The following is a 13,239-nucleotide window of genomic DNA, read 5'->3' on the forward strand; positions in this document are numbered from 1 at the left end:
TGTTTTCTTTTGGGTCAGTACTAGGGTCCAAGATCGGGACTCCGTTGTGAACGCCTACTGAGGCTGAGATAGTTAACTTTCCAACTCACTTCTATCTTATAAAAGGAATTTTAATTGTGCTAAGCATAAATGCTCGTCACAAATGTTGTTCCCTGCTTAATACACTACTAAATTGTATGACTTGACTTGGACTCGAACCACCAACCTCCAGATCCTGAGTCCACGGGGCTAACCACTGCACCACTGAGATTGGTCACTTCCTTCTTATTAAATCTTGTGACTCCGCACCTGTTGCATGAAACTAGTAGAGTTATGCACAGTGGTAGCACCCAGCAGTATAGCTCGTGCATTATTACCGCTACTGGTATTCATCTGGTGTACACACAGACACTCTTCATAACTCACTTCATTGGTTCTTATTAAATCTTGTGACTCCGCACCTGTTGCATGAAACTAGTAGAGTTATGCACAGTGGTAGCACCCAGCAGTATAGCCCGTGCATTATTACCGCTACTGGTATTCATCTGGTGTACACACAGACACTCTTCATACGTTGTCCCTCCAACCATGAACACTATAATGTCTTGGTACCACCTGGACCCTTCGGACCGCCCCTGGTAGGGGTCGAGGTAGGGGAAGTGGGTGTCCTTGAGTTTGCCCTTGACAAGGTCATCTAGAATGTCCTTGAGCACGGGTTCGTGCTGGGTGTATACGTTCTCCACGCCCTTGAGATCTTTGAGGAACCTGCGGGAAGTGAGCAAAGAATAAATAAATTTAAATTGAATTATAAATTTGTACATCCAATTTCCCAAAAAGTACATAAATAGGTAATTAGTAGAATATCAAAAGAATAATGAAAAAGTTGAAATTGAATGATAAATCTATTATTAGGTAATTTTATTTATATTATAAGTTCTAAATTCACTTAATTGTATTTTACTGAATTGTATCATTGTAAACTATCCCACCTGGGATTTTTAATAAATAAATATTATTATTATTTTATTATTATCAAAATGGATGGGGATACTAAACCTTGCCTTGTAAGAATAGTTTTGGGGTGATACCTGTTTAGAGAATAAAAAAATCCTCTAAAGTAAACCCAGCAATTGTAGACCTCTGCCCACTCTGTAGGAACTCCACACACGATGTCCCTCACATATTTGGTTGCATAGCCAAACCGACTGATCTGGACCCCACCTCACTGTGGACGAATCCTGTTGCAGCCTCGGTCTTGAAACTGTTTGATTAACAACAACATCTCATGTGGGTTTGCTATGCATAGCCAAACCGACTGATCTGGACCCCACCTCACTGTGGACGAATCCTGTTGCAGCCTCGGTCTTGAAACTGTTTGATTAACAACATCCAATGTGGGTTTGCTAGGCCCAACGTGTAATTAACGAAGGTATCGGATCTAATCGAAGTATTATTATTAAAATGGTATGTGCACAATGACTAGCTAGCTTTAGCTTACCTTTGTGTTTTCTTAACCATAACGTCTTGCGTGGCAGAGAAGGAATCGTTATGATGAGTATACTTGGAATGTTCATTGGAGTAATCTAGAACCTGTAGAGGCATTTGAACCAAGGACTCGCTCACACCAATCCGACGAAGAATATCCATGAGACCTGCGAAGAAAGTGTGTGAGTGAAGAACATTAAGACAAAATAAAAATATTAATGCCAATACTGAAACTCTAAAAAAAACAAACTTGAGTTATCGCGGAACGAGCATTAAAATTGTTTACAAAATCATAGACTTGAAACTAAAATCTCAATTCATCTTCTTCGCCTTTTCCCGTGTTCAGACGGGGTCGGCGTTTTTCGTCAGTCCTTTATCATTTCGGCGGACATTTGCTTTTGACTACAAAATTAAACCTCTTACTGAGTGCGTTCTGACCACTACGACACCGAGGCACGTTAAGTCCTCACGAGGCTGAGTGCGTTCTGACCACTACGACAACGAGGCACGTTAAGTCCTCACGAGGCTGAGTGCGTCCTGACCACTACGACACCGAGGCACGTTAAGTCCTCACGAGGCTGAGTGCGTTCTGACCACTACGACACCGAGGCACGTTAAGTCCTCACGAGGCTGAGTGCGTTCTGACCACTACGACACCGAGGCACGTTAAGTCCTCACGAGGCTGAGTGCGTCCACTAATAATATTCAGTTCAATTTCTTAATTTTCTGCGAGGGTCTGTACTATGGTCAAGGCTCCGTTGAGGACGCTTCTATTCATTAGCATGGTTTATTTTCTTTTGGGTCAGTACTAGGGTCCAAGATCGGGACTCCATTGTGGACGCCTACTGAGGCTGAGATAGTTAACTTTCCAACTCACTTCTATCTTATTAAAAGGAATTTTAATTGTGCTAAGCATAAATGCTTGTCACAAATGTTGTTCCCTGCTTAATACACTACTAAATTGTATGACTTGACTTGGACTCGAACCACCAGCCTCCAGATCCTGAGTCCACCGGGCTAACCACTGCACCACTGAGGTTGGTCACTTCCTTCTTATTAAATCTTGTGACTCCGCACCTGTTGCATGAAACTAGTAGAGTTATGCACAGTGGTAGCACCCAGCAGTATAGCCCGTGCATTATTACCGCTACTGGTATTCATCTGGTGTACACACAGACACTCTTCATAACTCACTTCATTGGTTCTTATTAAATCTTGTGACTCCGCACCTGTTGCATGAAACTAGTAGAGTTATGCACAGTGGTAGCACCCAGCAGTATAGCCCGTGCATTATTACCACTACTGGTATTCATCTGGTGTACACACAGACACTCTTCATAACTCACTTCATTGGTTCTTATTAAATCTTGTGACTCCGCACCTGTTGCATGAAACTAGTAGAGTTATGCACAGTGGTAGCACCCAGCAGTATAGCCCGTGCATTATTACCACTACTGGTATTCATCTGGTGTACACACAGACACTCTTCATAACTCACTTCATTGGTTCTTATTAAATCTTGTGACTCCGCACCTGTTGCATGAAACTAGTAGAGTTATGCACAGTGGTAGCACCCAGCAGTATAGCCCGTGCATTATTACCACTACTGGTATTCATCTGGTGTACACACAGACACTCTTCATAACTCACTTCATTGGTTCTTATTAAATCTTGTGAGAACTCCACACACGATGTCCCTCACATATTTGGTTGCATAGCCAAACCGACTGATCTGGACCCCACCTCACTGTGGACGAATCCTGTTGCAGCCTCGGTCTTGAAACTGTTTGATTAACAACATCCAATGTGGGTTTGCTAGGCCCAACGTGTAATTAACGAAGGTATCGGATCTAATCGAAGTATTATTATTAAAATGGTATGTGCACAATGACTAGCTAGCTTTAGCTTACCTTTGTGTTTTCTTAACCATAACGTCTTGCGTGGCAGAGAAGGAATCGTTATGATGAGTATACTTGGAATGTTCATTGGAGTAATCTAGAACCTGTAGAGGCATTTGAACCAAGGACTCGCTCACACCAATCCGACGAAGAATATCCATGAGACCTGCGAAGAAAATGTGTGAGTGAAGAACATTAAGACAAAATAAACATTTTAATACCAATACTGAAACTCTAAAAAAACAAACTTGAGTTATCGCGGAACGAGCATTAAAATTGTTTACAAAATCATAGACTTGAAACTAAAATCTCAATACATCTTCTTCGCCTTTTCCCGTGTTCAGACGGGGTAGGCGTTTTTCGTCAGTCCTTTATTAGCCCTCCTTTTCGGCGGACATTTGCTTTTGACTACAAAATCAAATAAAAACATCGAGGTAGATTTGTTTATTCTGATACAGTTTTCATTAATATAGTTTTATTTAATAAATACAAATAAGAGGTAAGTATAATCTATGGGTATTGTTAAAATTGGACTAAATATATAAAATCACAAGAGTTGTACTATGTACATTTAATTTACAATTCCATGACAATTATAATGGAATGGTTTTACGTAACAATTACCAAAAGCTTTAACAATATTACCGAATTTGCCTTTCGCAATGTCTAGCGGATTTGCGATTGTAGACCCTTCGCACTCAACCTTTGCTATTTCTTTAGCTAGGGAAATTTCAGGCTGGCATGCTCTCTGTTTCATGTCCCCCAGTAAGACTAGGCTGCTCTACAGTCGCATTAAAATCTAACATCTTGTCCTCCTATTCTGAAGCTCGTTTCCCCTTATTTGGTGTGATAGCGCCTGTACTAAACCATAGGGAAGAGGGGAAACGAGCTTCAGAAGAGAGGACATTGCGAAAGGAAAATACGATTTAGGACAGTGGAAGGGGGGTTCATTTTCCAATCAGCAGTAGGCTACTAGCAAAAAGTCTGGCTGAGGGACTATAAACGAGCGGATTTGCGATTGTAGACCCTTCGCACTCAACCTTTGCTATTTCTTTAGCTAGGGAAATTTCAGGCTGGCATGCTCTCTGTTTCAAGTCCCCCAGTAAGACTAGGCTGCTCTACAATCGCATTAAAAACTAACATCTTGCTAAGTGAATACGGGCATTTACCTGATAGATCATTATTGGAATGATGTTCATATCGTATAGCGTATAGCATAACCAGCCTTACTGCCTCCACATCACGGATCTTGCCTGTAATCAAAACAGAAATAAAACAGTCATTATTGTTATTTTAAGAGGTTTGACGGAGGGAACTGTAACTGCTAAGGTCTTATCGTCCCGAAAGTGAAGAGAGAAGGAAGACAGGATAGGAGAAAGCCAGCCGTTCCGAGAGCGAATCTTGTCTGTTTAGGATAAAATTCGTCTCGGGCAGAAATCGAACCCGCGACCTAGCACTTACAAGGCAGACGCGCTGCCGTCCAAGCCAACTACACTGTCGGGCAATGAAAGCGGGACACCCCTATTTTTTGGGTTTTCTCAAACTCCTGTTCAGTGTTCAATTTTTTTCGGTAAAACAATTATTGATATTTTTTTTTTTTGCTGTAAAATTTAAAACTTATTCCACAAGACCGCATACCTACATACTCTGTGAGTAAAAAAAGAAAAATGAAAAACAATTATCAGTTTTATGCTGAAAAAGCATGTTTCTGGAGATAAATGTTAACGTAACTTTTTTTCTCCTCAATATTTTTTCACCATTTTCCTCAATATTTTTTCACCTAATTTTTACCAGTAGTAAATTATTGTTCTGTGTTCTTTTCTAAAGCACCTGGTTCAAAAATGGTGAAAAAATATTGAGAAAAAAAAGTTACGTTAACATTTATCTCTAGAAACATGCATTTTCAGCATAAAACTGATATTTTTTTTTCTTTTTTTTACTCACAGAGTATGTAGGTATGCGGTCTTGTGGAAAAAGTTTTAAACTTTACAGCAAAAAATATCAATAATGGTTTTATCGAAAAAATTTGAACACTGAACAGCAGTTTAAGAAAAACCAAAAAAATAGGGGTGTCCCGTTTTCATTGCCCGACAGTGTAGACTGACATACACGATTTAATAGTAGAAAGAACTTTTTCCGAGGAATGTTTACCTGACGTCAGCAATTTCTTCATCTTCAAATTTTTCCTTTTGTTGAAATGAAAATGGTGTTTCCCATTTGAGTTTTTCTTTTCATTTTTACTTTTTTAGTTAATATTTAGCTTAGAATTATTGTTTCGAGCGGATTTAAGTAAGTAATTGTCTCTTATACTTGGTATTTTCCTAATCTTGAAGAGGTTCACTCAAATTTCGACAAGAAAATGTTGGATATTGAATAGAAAATTTGGCTGACCAGTGATGCTTGAAGTGTTATCATAGGGTGACTCCTTGTATAACTATATTTCCATTTCTCGCTCAGATAAAGCGAAATCAACAAGCTTGGTTCAGTCAAGAACGTAGATAGCAAGAAGTTTTGTGTTTCAAGCACCCTAATCATAATATTTCTAGTGTTTTTCTGATGTTTTCATTGTTTTTGTATTGCCCTTCTACTACAGAGATCAACAGCTAAACCCAACAACCCTGTTGGCACTACAGAACCAAGTTATTTTTCAGAAACAATTTTCACACTTTTATTAACATTTTTCTAATCCTACACATTATTTTAAGTATAAATAAATAGTATCTCTAAAGTTTTCTATGTAAATAGGTACCTAGGTATCTACTGATAGGTCACATAGGTAGGTACACCTCAAGGAGGCACTTAGGAATGCTGAGGGATCAACAGCTAAACCCAACAACCCTGTTGGCACTACAGAACCAAGTTATTTTTCAGAAACAATTTTCACACTTTTATTAACATTTTTTTAATCCTACACATTATTTTTAGTATAAATAAATAGTATTTAACACCGAGGCACGTTAAGTCCTCACGAGGCTGAGTGCGTCCTGACCACTACGACACCGAGGCACGTTAAGTCCTCACGAGGCTGAGTGTGTTCTGACCAAAAAACCCAAAAAAAAAAAAAAAAAAAAAAAAAAAAAAAAAAAAAAAAAAAAAAAAAAAACGTTTACCTAGTTTTAAGTAAGATCTATCTATTACTGTAAAAAGAAAATCAATAAAAAATTACAATTTAGAATCTCACCTTGAACTGTGGATAATTCTCCACAAACGCCTTCATGTCCTGAATGGATTCCACTTTCTGCTGACTCTTAGCTCGCTTGTTGAAATCGTCCATGAGTAGTTTGATCGTCTGTCCTATCTCGCCATAGTTCATGAACAGATTGGACGAATAGAAGTCGCAAACGCCTTCATGTCCTGAATGGATTCCACTTTCTGCTGACTCTTAGCTCGCTTGTTGAAATCGTCCATGAGTAGTTTGATCGTCTGACCTATCTCGCCATAGTTCATGAACAGATTGGACGAATAGAAGTCATCATGTTCGTAACTAACTACCACTTGTTTTAGATCTGGAGATATGCCGCTAACGTGACTCAGGTCGACTCGGTTGTTGTTGATGGTGAGGAGTTCATGTAGCATGGCTTGATATGTCCACTATAATCAGATTGAGAGGGTTAGGTTAGGTTAGGTCAGGTCAGGTCAGGTCAGGTCAGGTTAGGTTAGGTTAGGTGGGGTTAGGTCAGGTTGTTTTAGATCTGGAGATATGCCGCTAACGTTACTCAGGTCTACTCGGTTGTTGTTGATGGTGAGGATTTCATATAGCATGGCTTGATATGTCCACTGGGGAAAGAAGTTTTCAATTTAAAATAAGAAGTTCAACCAGCCTAGTTAACTTGGAGGGTAGCGCGTCTGCCTTGTAAGCGCTAGGTCGTGGGGTCAATTCCCGCCGGGGCGGATTTTAACCTGAAAGGATAAGTTTGTTCTCGGAACGGCTGGCTTTCTCCTATCCCATCTTCCTTCTCGCTCCGCTTTCGGGACGATAAGACCTTACCAGTTACAGTTCCCTCTATCAAACCCCTTTAAACTACTTATTTACTTATCTGGTTATACAGGCCGTGAAGGTCTAAAACCTGCTCTGATGAGCCTTCTCCACCTCGATCTATCTTGTGATGTCTGTGTCCCATTCTTCTCCTTCTTCTTTCTGGGACTTTTCTTGTGACTTCAAAAGAAAGTAAAAATCTTACCTGCGAGAGGAGAGGTGTAATGGGATCACAAGTTCGATCTATAATCAGCAGCACAGGTACGGCATCCCCCTGTCGCATATCAAACAGCTTTTCCTCTTTGATAATAGTCTCCTTCACCTTCTCGGCAAGTCGCTTGGTCATTTCTGAACTCGCCTGGTAGCGGATGACAGGGTTCTTGTTGAGAGACAGAAGGAGAGCTATCAAACCTTGGGAACTTCGGACCAGATGTACCGGGTCCCAGAAATGACCTGAAAAGAAACAGTTTGGGTGTTGTGAGTAATTTTTTTTTTTTTTTTTCAAACAAAAGTAATAAAAACGTAATACATAATTCATTTTATTTATGGATGGGGTCAAAATTAAAGAATATATTCTAAAAGAGGTTTGATAGGGACAACTGTAACTGGCGAGGTCTTAACTAATGTCCCAAAAGCAAAGAGAAAAGAAAGACAGGACAGAAGAAAGCCAGCCATTCCAAGAAGAAACCTTATTTGTTAAGGAAAAAATCCACCCCAGGCGAGAATCAAACCTATGACCTAGCACTTAAAAGACAAGCACACTACCACCCAATCTAACTAGGCTGGTAAAGTAATCCCTATTCTAAATCTCTACATACCATTACTACACAGTGGTATATTGAGTGAGAAGAAGTGAGGTAGAATCGGTAGATAATCAGCATAAAGCTCTTCTATCTCTCGCACACTCTCCTGTTCATCATATTCTGCCAGTGTTTTAATATCCGCCTTGGGAATAATATTGGTGAAATAAATATAGTATGATCCAAACTTTGGGTTCTTCAGCTCTTTGCACAGAAGGGCAATGTTCTCTTTGGTTGGCCGAAGCAAGGCAATACACTTGAGGTGTTTCATGTTTTCGTAGTCACACTGTGTGGAGATTTCTATTTTCTCAAACATGTAGACCTCTCTTTGGAGAATTTCGGACTGTGTGAACACCTGAAATATGTAGATTGATTGGAATATAACAGTGTAACTTTATTTGTTGATACCTGCTAGCTGCCCTAGGGCTGTTTACATCAAAGATTAATTGACCAATCATTCTATTTTTAGAAGGCTATTACTAGATCTATTTTTATTTATTTATTATTTTAAGCATTTATTCATTTTTGTAAACCATTAAGTAACTCTTCCTCTTTATTAAAACTTGTTGAACTTTGTGATGTCAAAAAAGTCAATCTTACCTGTTCACTCGTCCTGGCAATCAGGACACCCAGGGTTCGGGAGAAGAACGACGCTAGGAGTGGGTTGAGTGGATGAGCATTCTGTAGGAAGGCATAGAGACGTGCCAGCAGACTCTGGTCCGAGGCTAGACGCTCATTGAACACAGGCATTTCCGATGTGAGTACCTCACATGCTATGTGTGCTTGCTTGTAGCGCTCCTTTTCGGGTAGGTTTGATGGGGGCTCGGTAGTGATCAGGGTTACTAACTCCTCCATGATGTCTCCACGGAGCAGACTGAGAACAAGATTGGGTTAAAACTGTTTTGTCAGGTCAGATGTCATAGGAATAGTTTGAATACAATGAAGCAACCTACATGGCCAAGTGGGTATCACAGTAATTTGGTGAGGTCCTGGGTCAGTGCAAGGCAGGATCATTTTTTTACTCTGTGCTTGGAGTTTGGGGTGCACTCAGCCTTGTGAGGACAATAAATTGAGTACCTACTTTGACCAATTAGTGACCAGTGGCAGCATTACCAGAGTAGGTATTATTTTTATTTTATAGAAATGACAGAAGTAGTAAAGGAGGCTCTTAGTAATGATGTGATATCCACAAAAGATTGTCAAGAAGCTTTAAATAAATCATGATCAGGTTAAGTAAATTGCCTGACTTGACTTTGTCTCAAATAATCAACCTCCAGATGCAAAATCTACTGCCAAAGTACTAGGATAAAAAACTTTTGAACCTACAAGAAATAAAAGTCAGAACTTCTATTTTACATAATTCATACTTACAAATCAATGAGCTTTTTGTTCTGAGAAACAACTTCTTGGAGAAGACTTTCTTGCTCCAACAGCTCAGACAGAGTGAGATCCTAGAAATAAACAAGGGGAAAATAAATTTGAAATAAACTTTAACTGAATCGTTCCCAAGAAGAACGGCCTATGTGAAATTTTTCAATTTTTTTTCCAGAATTGGGGCCTATGTAATCTCCTTGTTTTAATGCACTAGTCAGTTTTAGGTGGAGAAAATTGGAAGTCGTTTTTTCTTTTTTGACCAACTTTGTGAAGATTCGAGTAAAATTTTAGAAGAACAACGGCCTATGTGTAAAGTTTTTGTTTCGGGGCAGGGTGTTTTTGCATGCAAAGTAAGTGAGAGTTTCATGTGAATGTCTCTCCTGAAAAGTAGCGAAAATTACATAGGCCGTTCTTCTTGGGAACGATTCAACTGTGAGTTGAGACAGTCAAACAAGTCTTTACTTACTTAATGCCCACCACTCACATTCAGACTGTCTGACAGACCCAAGTCTTACAAAAAATTTACATAAGAAAAAATCTCGAAAACATTTTCTTTGATACTTAAATGAAGTTATTATTATTATATAACTCTTTATTAGAACTTAAATTGAATTTTCGACCTTTTAAAGTTACTTTTTTGGAGTTTTGACCTCAGATTCGAATTTTTCACAACTTTTTACGTAGGAATCGACGTGTTATTAATAATATTTTCCCAATTGCAACTGCTCCATTATATAAAAGTTGTGCAGAAGCTCTTTGCTTTAGGCTGTGTTTATGAACAGGGCTGAGATGAGCTTGGACGAGGTGAGTTAGGATATTGTTTCTATGCAAGCGCGCTAGCGGAGGAGCAGAAAGAACTGCGCAGAAACGTATGCGCACAAACACTAATGCGTTGCCTGCGAGGGAGCTTTGCTCGGGACATTTGATGTGACGTCATCGCCTACGGGAGCGTATGCCGTGACGTCAAACTTAACGATTTACCTGTATTTTTTAAATCGATTTATCTCGGTATCTAGAAGTCGTAGAAGAAAAAGAAAAATTCCGTTGGTCCTCATTTTTCCTGCTCTATGACTTTGAAACATCACCCAAGTAAGCGCAACTGATCTATTATGTAGGTACCTCAGCATTCCTAAGTGCCTCCTTGAGGTGTACCTACCTATGTGACCTATCAGTAGATACCTAGGTACCTATTTACATAGAAAACTTTAGAGATACTATTTATTTATACTTAAAATAATGTGTAGGATTAGAAAAATGTTAATAAAAGTGTGAAAATTGTTTCTGAAAAATAACTTGGTTCTGTAGTGCCAACAGGGTTGTTGGGTTTAGCTGTTGATCTTTGTAGTAGAAGGGCAATACAAAAACAATGAAAACATCAGAAAAACACTAGAAATATTATGATTAGGGTGCTTGAAACACAAAACTTCTTGCTATCTACGTTCTTGACTGAACCAAGCTTGTTGATTTCGCTTTATCTGAGCGAGAAATGGAAATATAGTTATACAAGGAGTCACCCTATGATAACACTTCAAGCATCACTGGTCAGCCAAATTTTCTATTCAATATCCAACATTTTCTTGTCGAAATTTGAGTGAACCTCTTCAAGATTAGGAAAATACCAAGTATAAGAGACAATTACTTACTTAAATCCGCTCGAAACAATAATTCTAAGCTAAATATTAACTAAAAAAGTAAAAATGAAAAGAAAAACTCAAATGGGAAACACCATTTTCATTTCAACAAAAGGAAAAATTTGAAGAATGAAGATGAACTTCGCGAACTCTACCAGTCTACCAATCAAAACATTGGAAATACAAGTCATGAAACCGCGTTCACACGATCATTACTTCATGAGAAAATTTCTTTACAACCTGACGGGACATACTACCACATCTGCATATTTGACATGCTATTAAACAGAAGAAGAAAATCTGTTTCTTTTTTTCGAGGACATCATGGGTGACTTAAACATTATATTGGGAATAAAGGGAGAACAGGCTCTAGTCTTGATTTTAAATCATTACATGAAAGTAAAATCAAAAATTCAAATCAAGAATGTAACTCTTCCTCTTCTTTTTCTTCCCCTTTTCCCCATGTTCAAATGGGGTTGGTGTTTTTCATTACTCTCTCAATCAACCCTGAGGTGATTGCTTTTGCACTGGCATTTGGTTTTGGCCTCAAAATTTTTACAGGTCCCACAGCCAGACTAAGCTGGTCTACTCCCTGTATGAAGTCGACCAGGTACACTAGGCTGATCTCCTCCCTGTTTGAGGTCCCCCTGCCAGACCATAAACCATTATGTAACAATATCACAAAATTGAGATGACTGGACCTGAAATGGGATTTTCCTTTCTCCGATTGGTGTTTTTCATTACTCTCTCAATCAACCCTGAGGTGATTGCTTTTGCACTGGCATTTGGTTTTGGCCTCAAAATTTTTACAGGTCCTACAGCCAGACTAAGCTGGTCAACCAGGTACACTAGGCTGATCTCCTCCCTGTATGAAGTCGACCAGGTACACTAGGCTGATCTCCTCCCTATTTGAGGTCCCCCTGCCAGACCATAAACCATTAAGTAACAATATCACAAAATTGAGATGACTGGACCTGAAATGGGATTTTCCTTTCTCCGATTTCTTTTTTACACTTACCATGCTGACAATACTTGTTGTTTGCTTATCAAGTAACAAGATTTTCATGCCGGGACCACTCTGCTCTGTCATCTTAATGACATACTGTTTAATTGCTCTCACTACATTCATGTTGATGACTTTGATGATCTCAATTTAAAATCAATTTGTCTTCATAATTGTTGAAATATTTTTCTTGTGATTTTACTGAAAAAAAAAAGATAATAATAATAATAGATAAAAAAAAATCACATTTAGATAATGATTAGGTACATACCTATTCATTACACACCTACAACACCTGCAATAAATAGTGATGGAATGGGAATGAAATCCTGTCTGAGGTGTTATTATTGTGGTGGGAACTCTCCAAAACAGCCACACTAGTTATTGTGCCCAGGTCCTAGCCCATCCAGTTACAGATCACTCCTGACATTACATAACTTGAGGCTGGATCTATTTTTTTTCCATACTTTTCAGACACAGTGCCAGTGTTCCGGAGGAACTTAACAAACTGTTAGCTCAACAGGCCTTCTAGGGACTGAAAAAAAATATTGATGAAATCCACCAAAAGTGTTTTAAAGAGAACTGATGTACCTAGTGTGAATACACTCCTTCCTAGTGTAAAGGTAGCTCATGTGATATAGGTACCTAAGTACCTACATATTCAATATGTTTCAAGAGTACCTTGTTACCCAGACAAATATGTACTCAATATGTTCTCGAGTTAAGCTTCTATAGATGAAACCCTGATTCTTGATAAATCTTAATTTTCATTCTTGCCTTTTCTTGTCAATTTGATAGATGTGTGTACCTACCCGAGATAAGAGCTGATGATTCTGGTATGATCTGTATCCATTTTGTGTTCCAGTAATTATGACTCAATCAAAAAGAGGGATAAGACAGTATGGATCGGTTTACCTTCTCTAGAAGAAGAAAATAGTGGGAATATTGGAATAATCCGTATTTTTTGGGTTGCAGATCCAAATCCAATCTTCTTCCTTCTTCTTTCAATCTTTGAATCTTTCACCAAAATTTTCAAAAAGTCACAAAAATAAATTTGGCAAAATTCAAAAAAATTGATAAGGTAGGGGAAGAG

The 13,239-nt window shown here is 38.7% G+C and overlaps 1 protein-coding gene across 1 annotated transcript; it reads right to left on the bottom strand.

Moving 5' to 3' along the window:
* Window positions 1-264: 264 nt before the first annotated feature.
* LOC103508681 (vacuolar protein sorting-associated protein 45) lies at window positions 265-13,205 on the bottom strand. Its single transcript, XM_026823217.1, has 11 exons — window positions 12,959-13,205; window positions 12,162-12,347; window positions 8,157-8,493; window positions 7,544-7,791; window positions 6,795-6,953; window positions 6,544-6,660; window positions 5,514-5,535; window positions 4,532-4,615; window positions 3,375-3,528; window positions 1,478-1,699; window positions 265-744 (listed from the first exon to the last, which is right to left on the bottom strand). The coding sequence occupies exons 2-11, from the start codon at window positions 12,270-12,272 to the stop codon at window positions 420-422; spliced, it is 1,779 nt and encodes a 592-aa protein (XP_026679018.1). The 5' UTR covers window positions 12,273-12,347; window positions 12,959-13,205; the 3' UTR covers window positions 265-419.
* Window positions 13,206-13,239: the final 34 nt, after the last annotated feature.

The sequence above is a fragment of the Diaphorina citri genome, unplaced genomic scaffold, assembly GCF_000475195.1.
Source record: "Diaphorina citri unplaced genomic scaffold, Diaci psyllid genome assembly version 1.1 scaffold424, whole genome shotgun sequence".
Classification (NCBI taxonomy): domain Eukaryota; kingdom Metazoa; phylum Arthropoda; class Insecta; order Hemiptera; family Psyllidae; genus Diaphorina; species Diaphorina citri.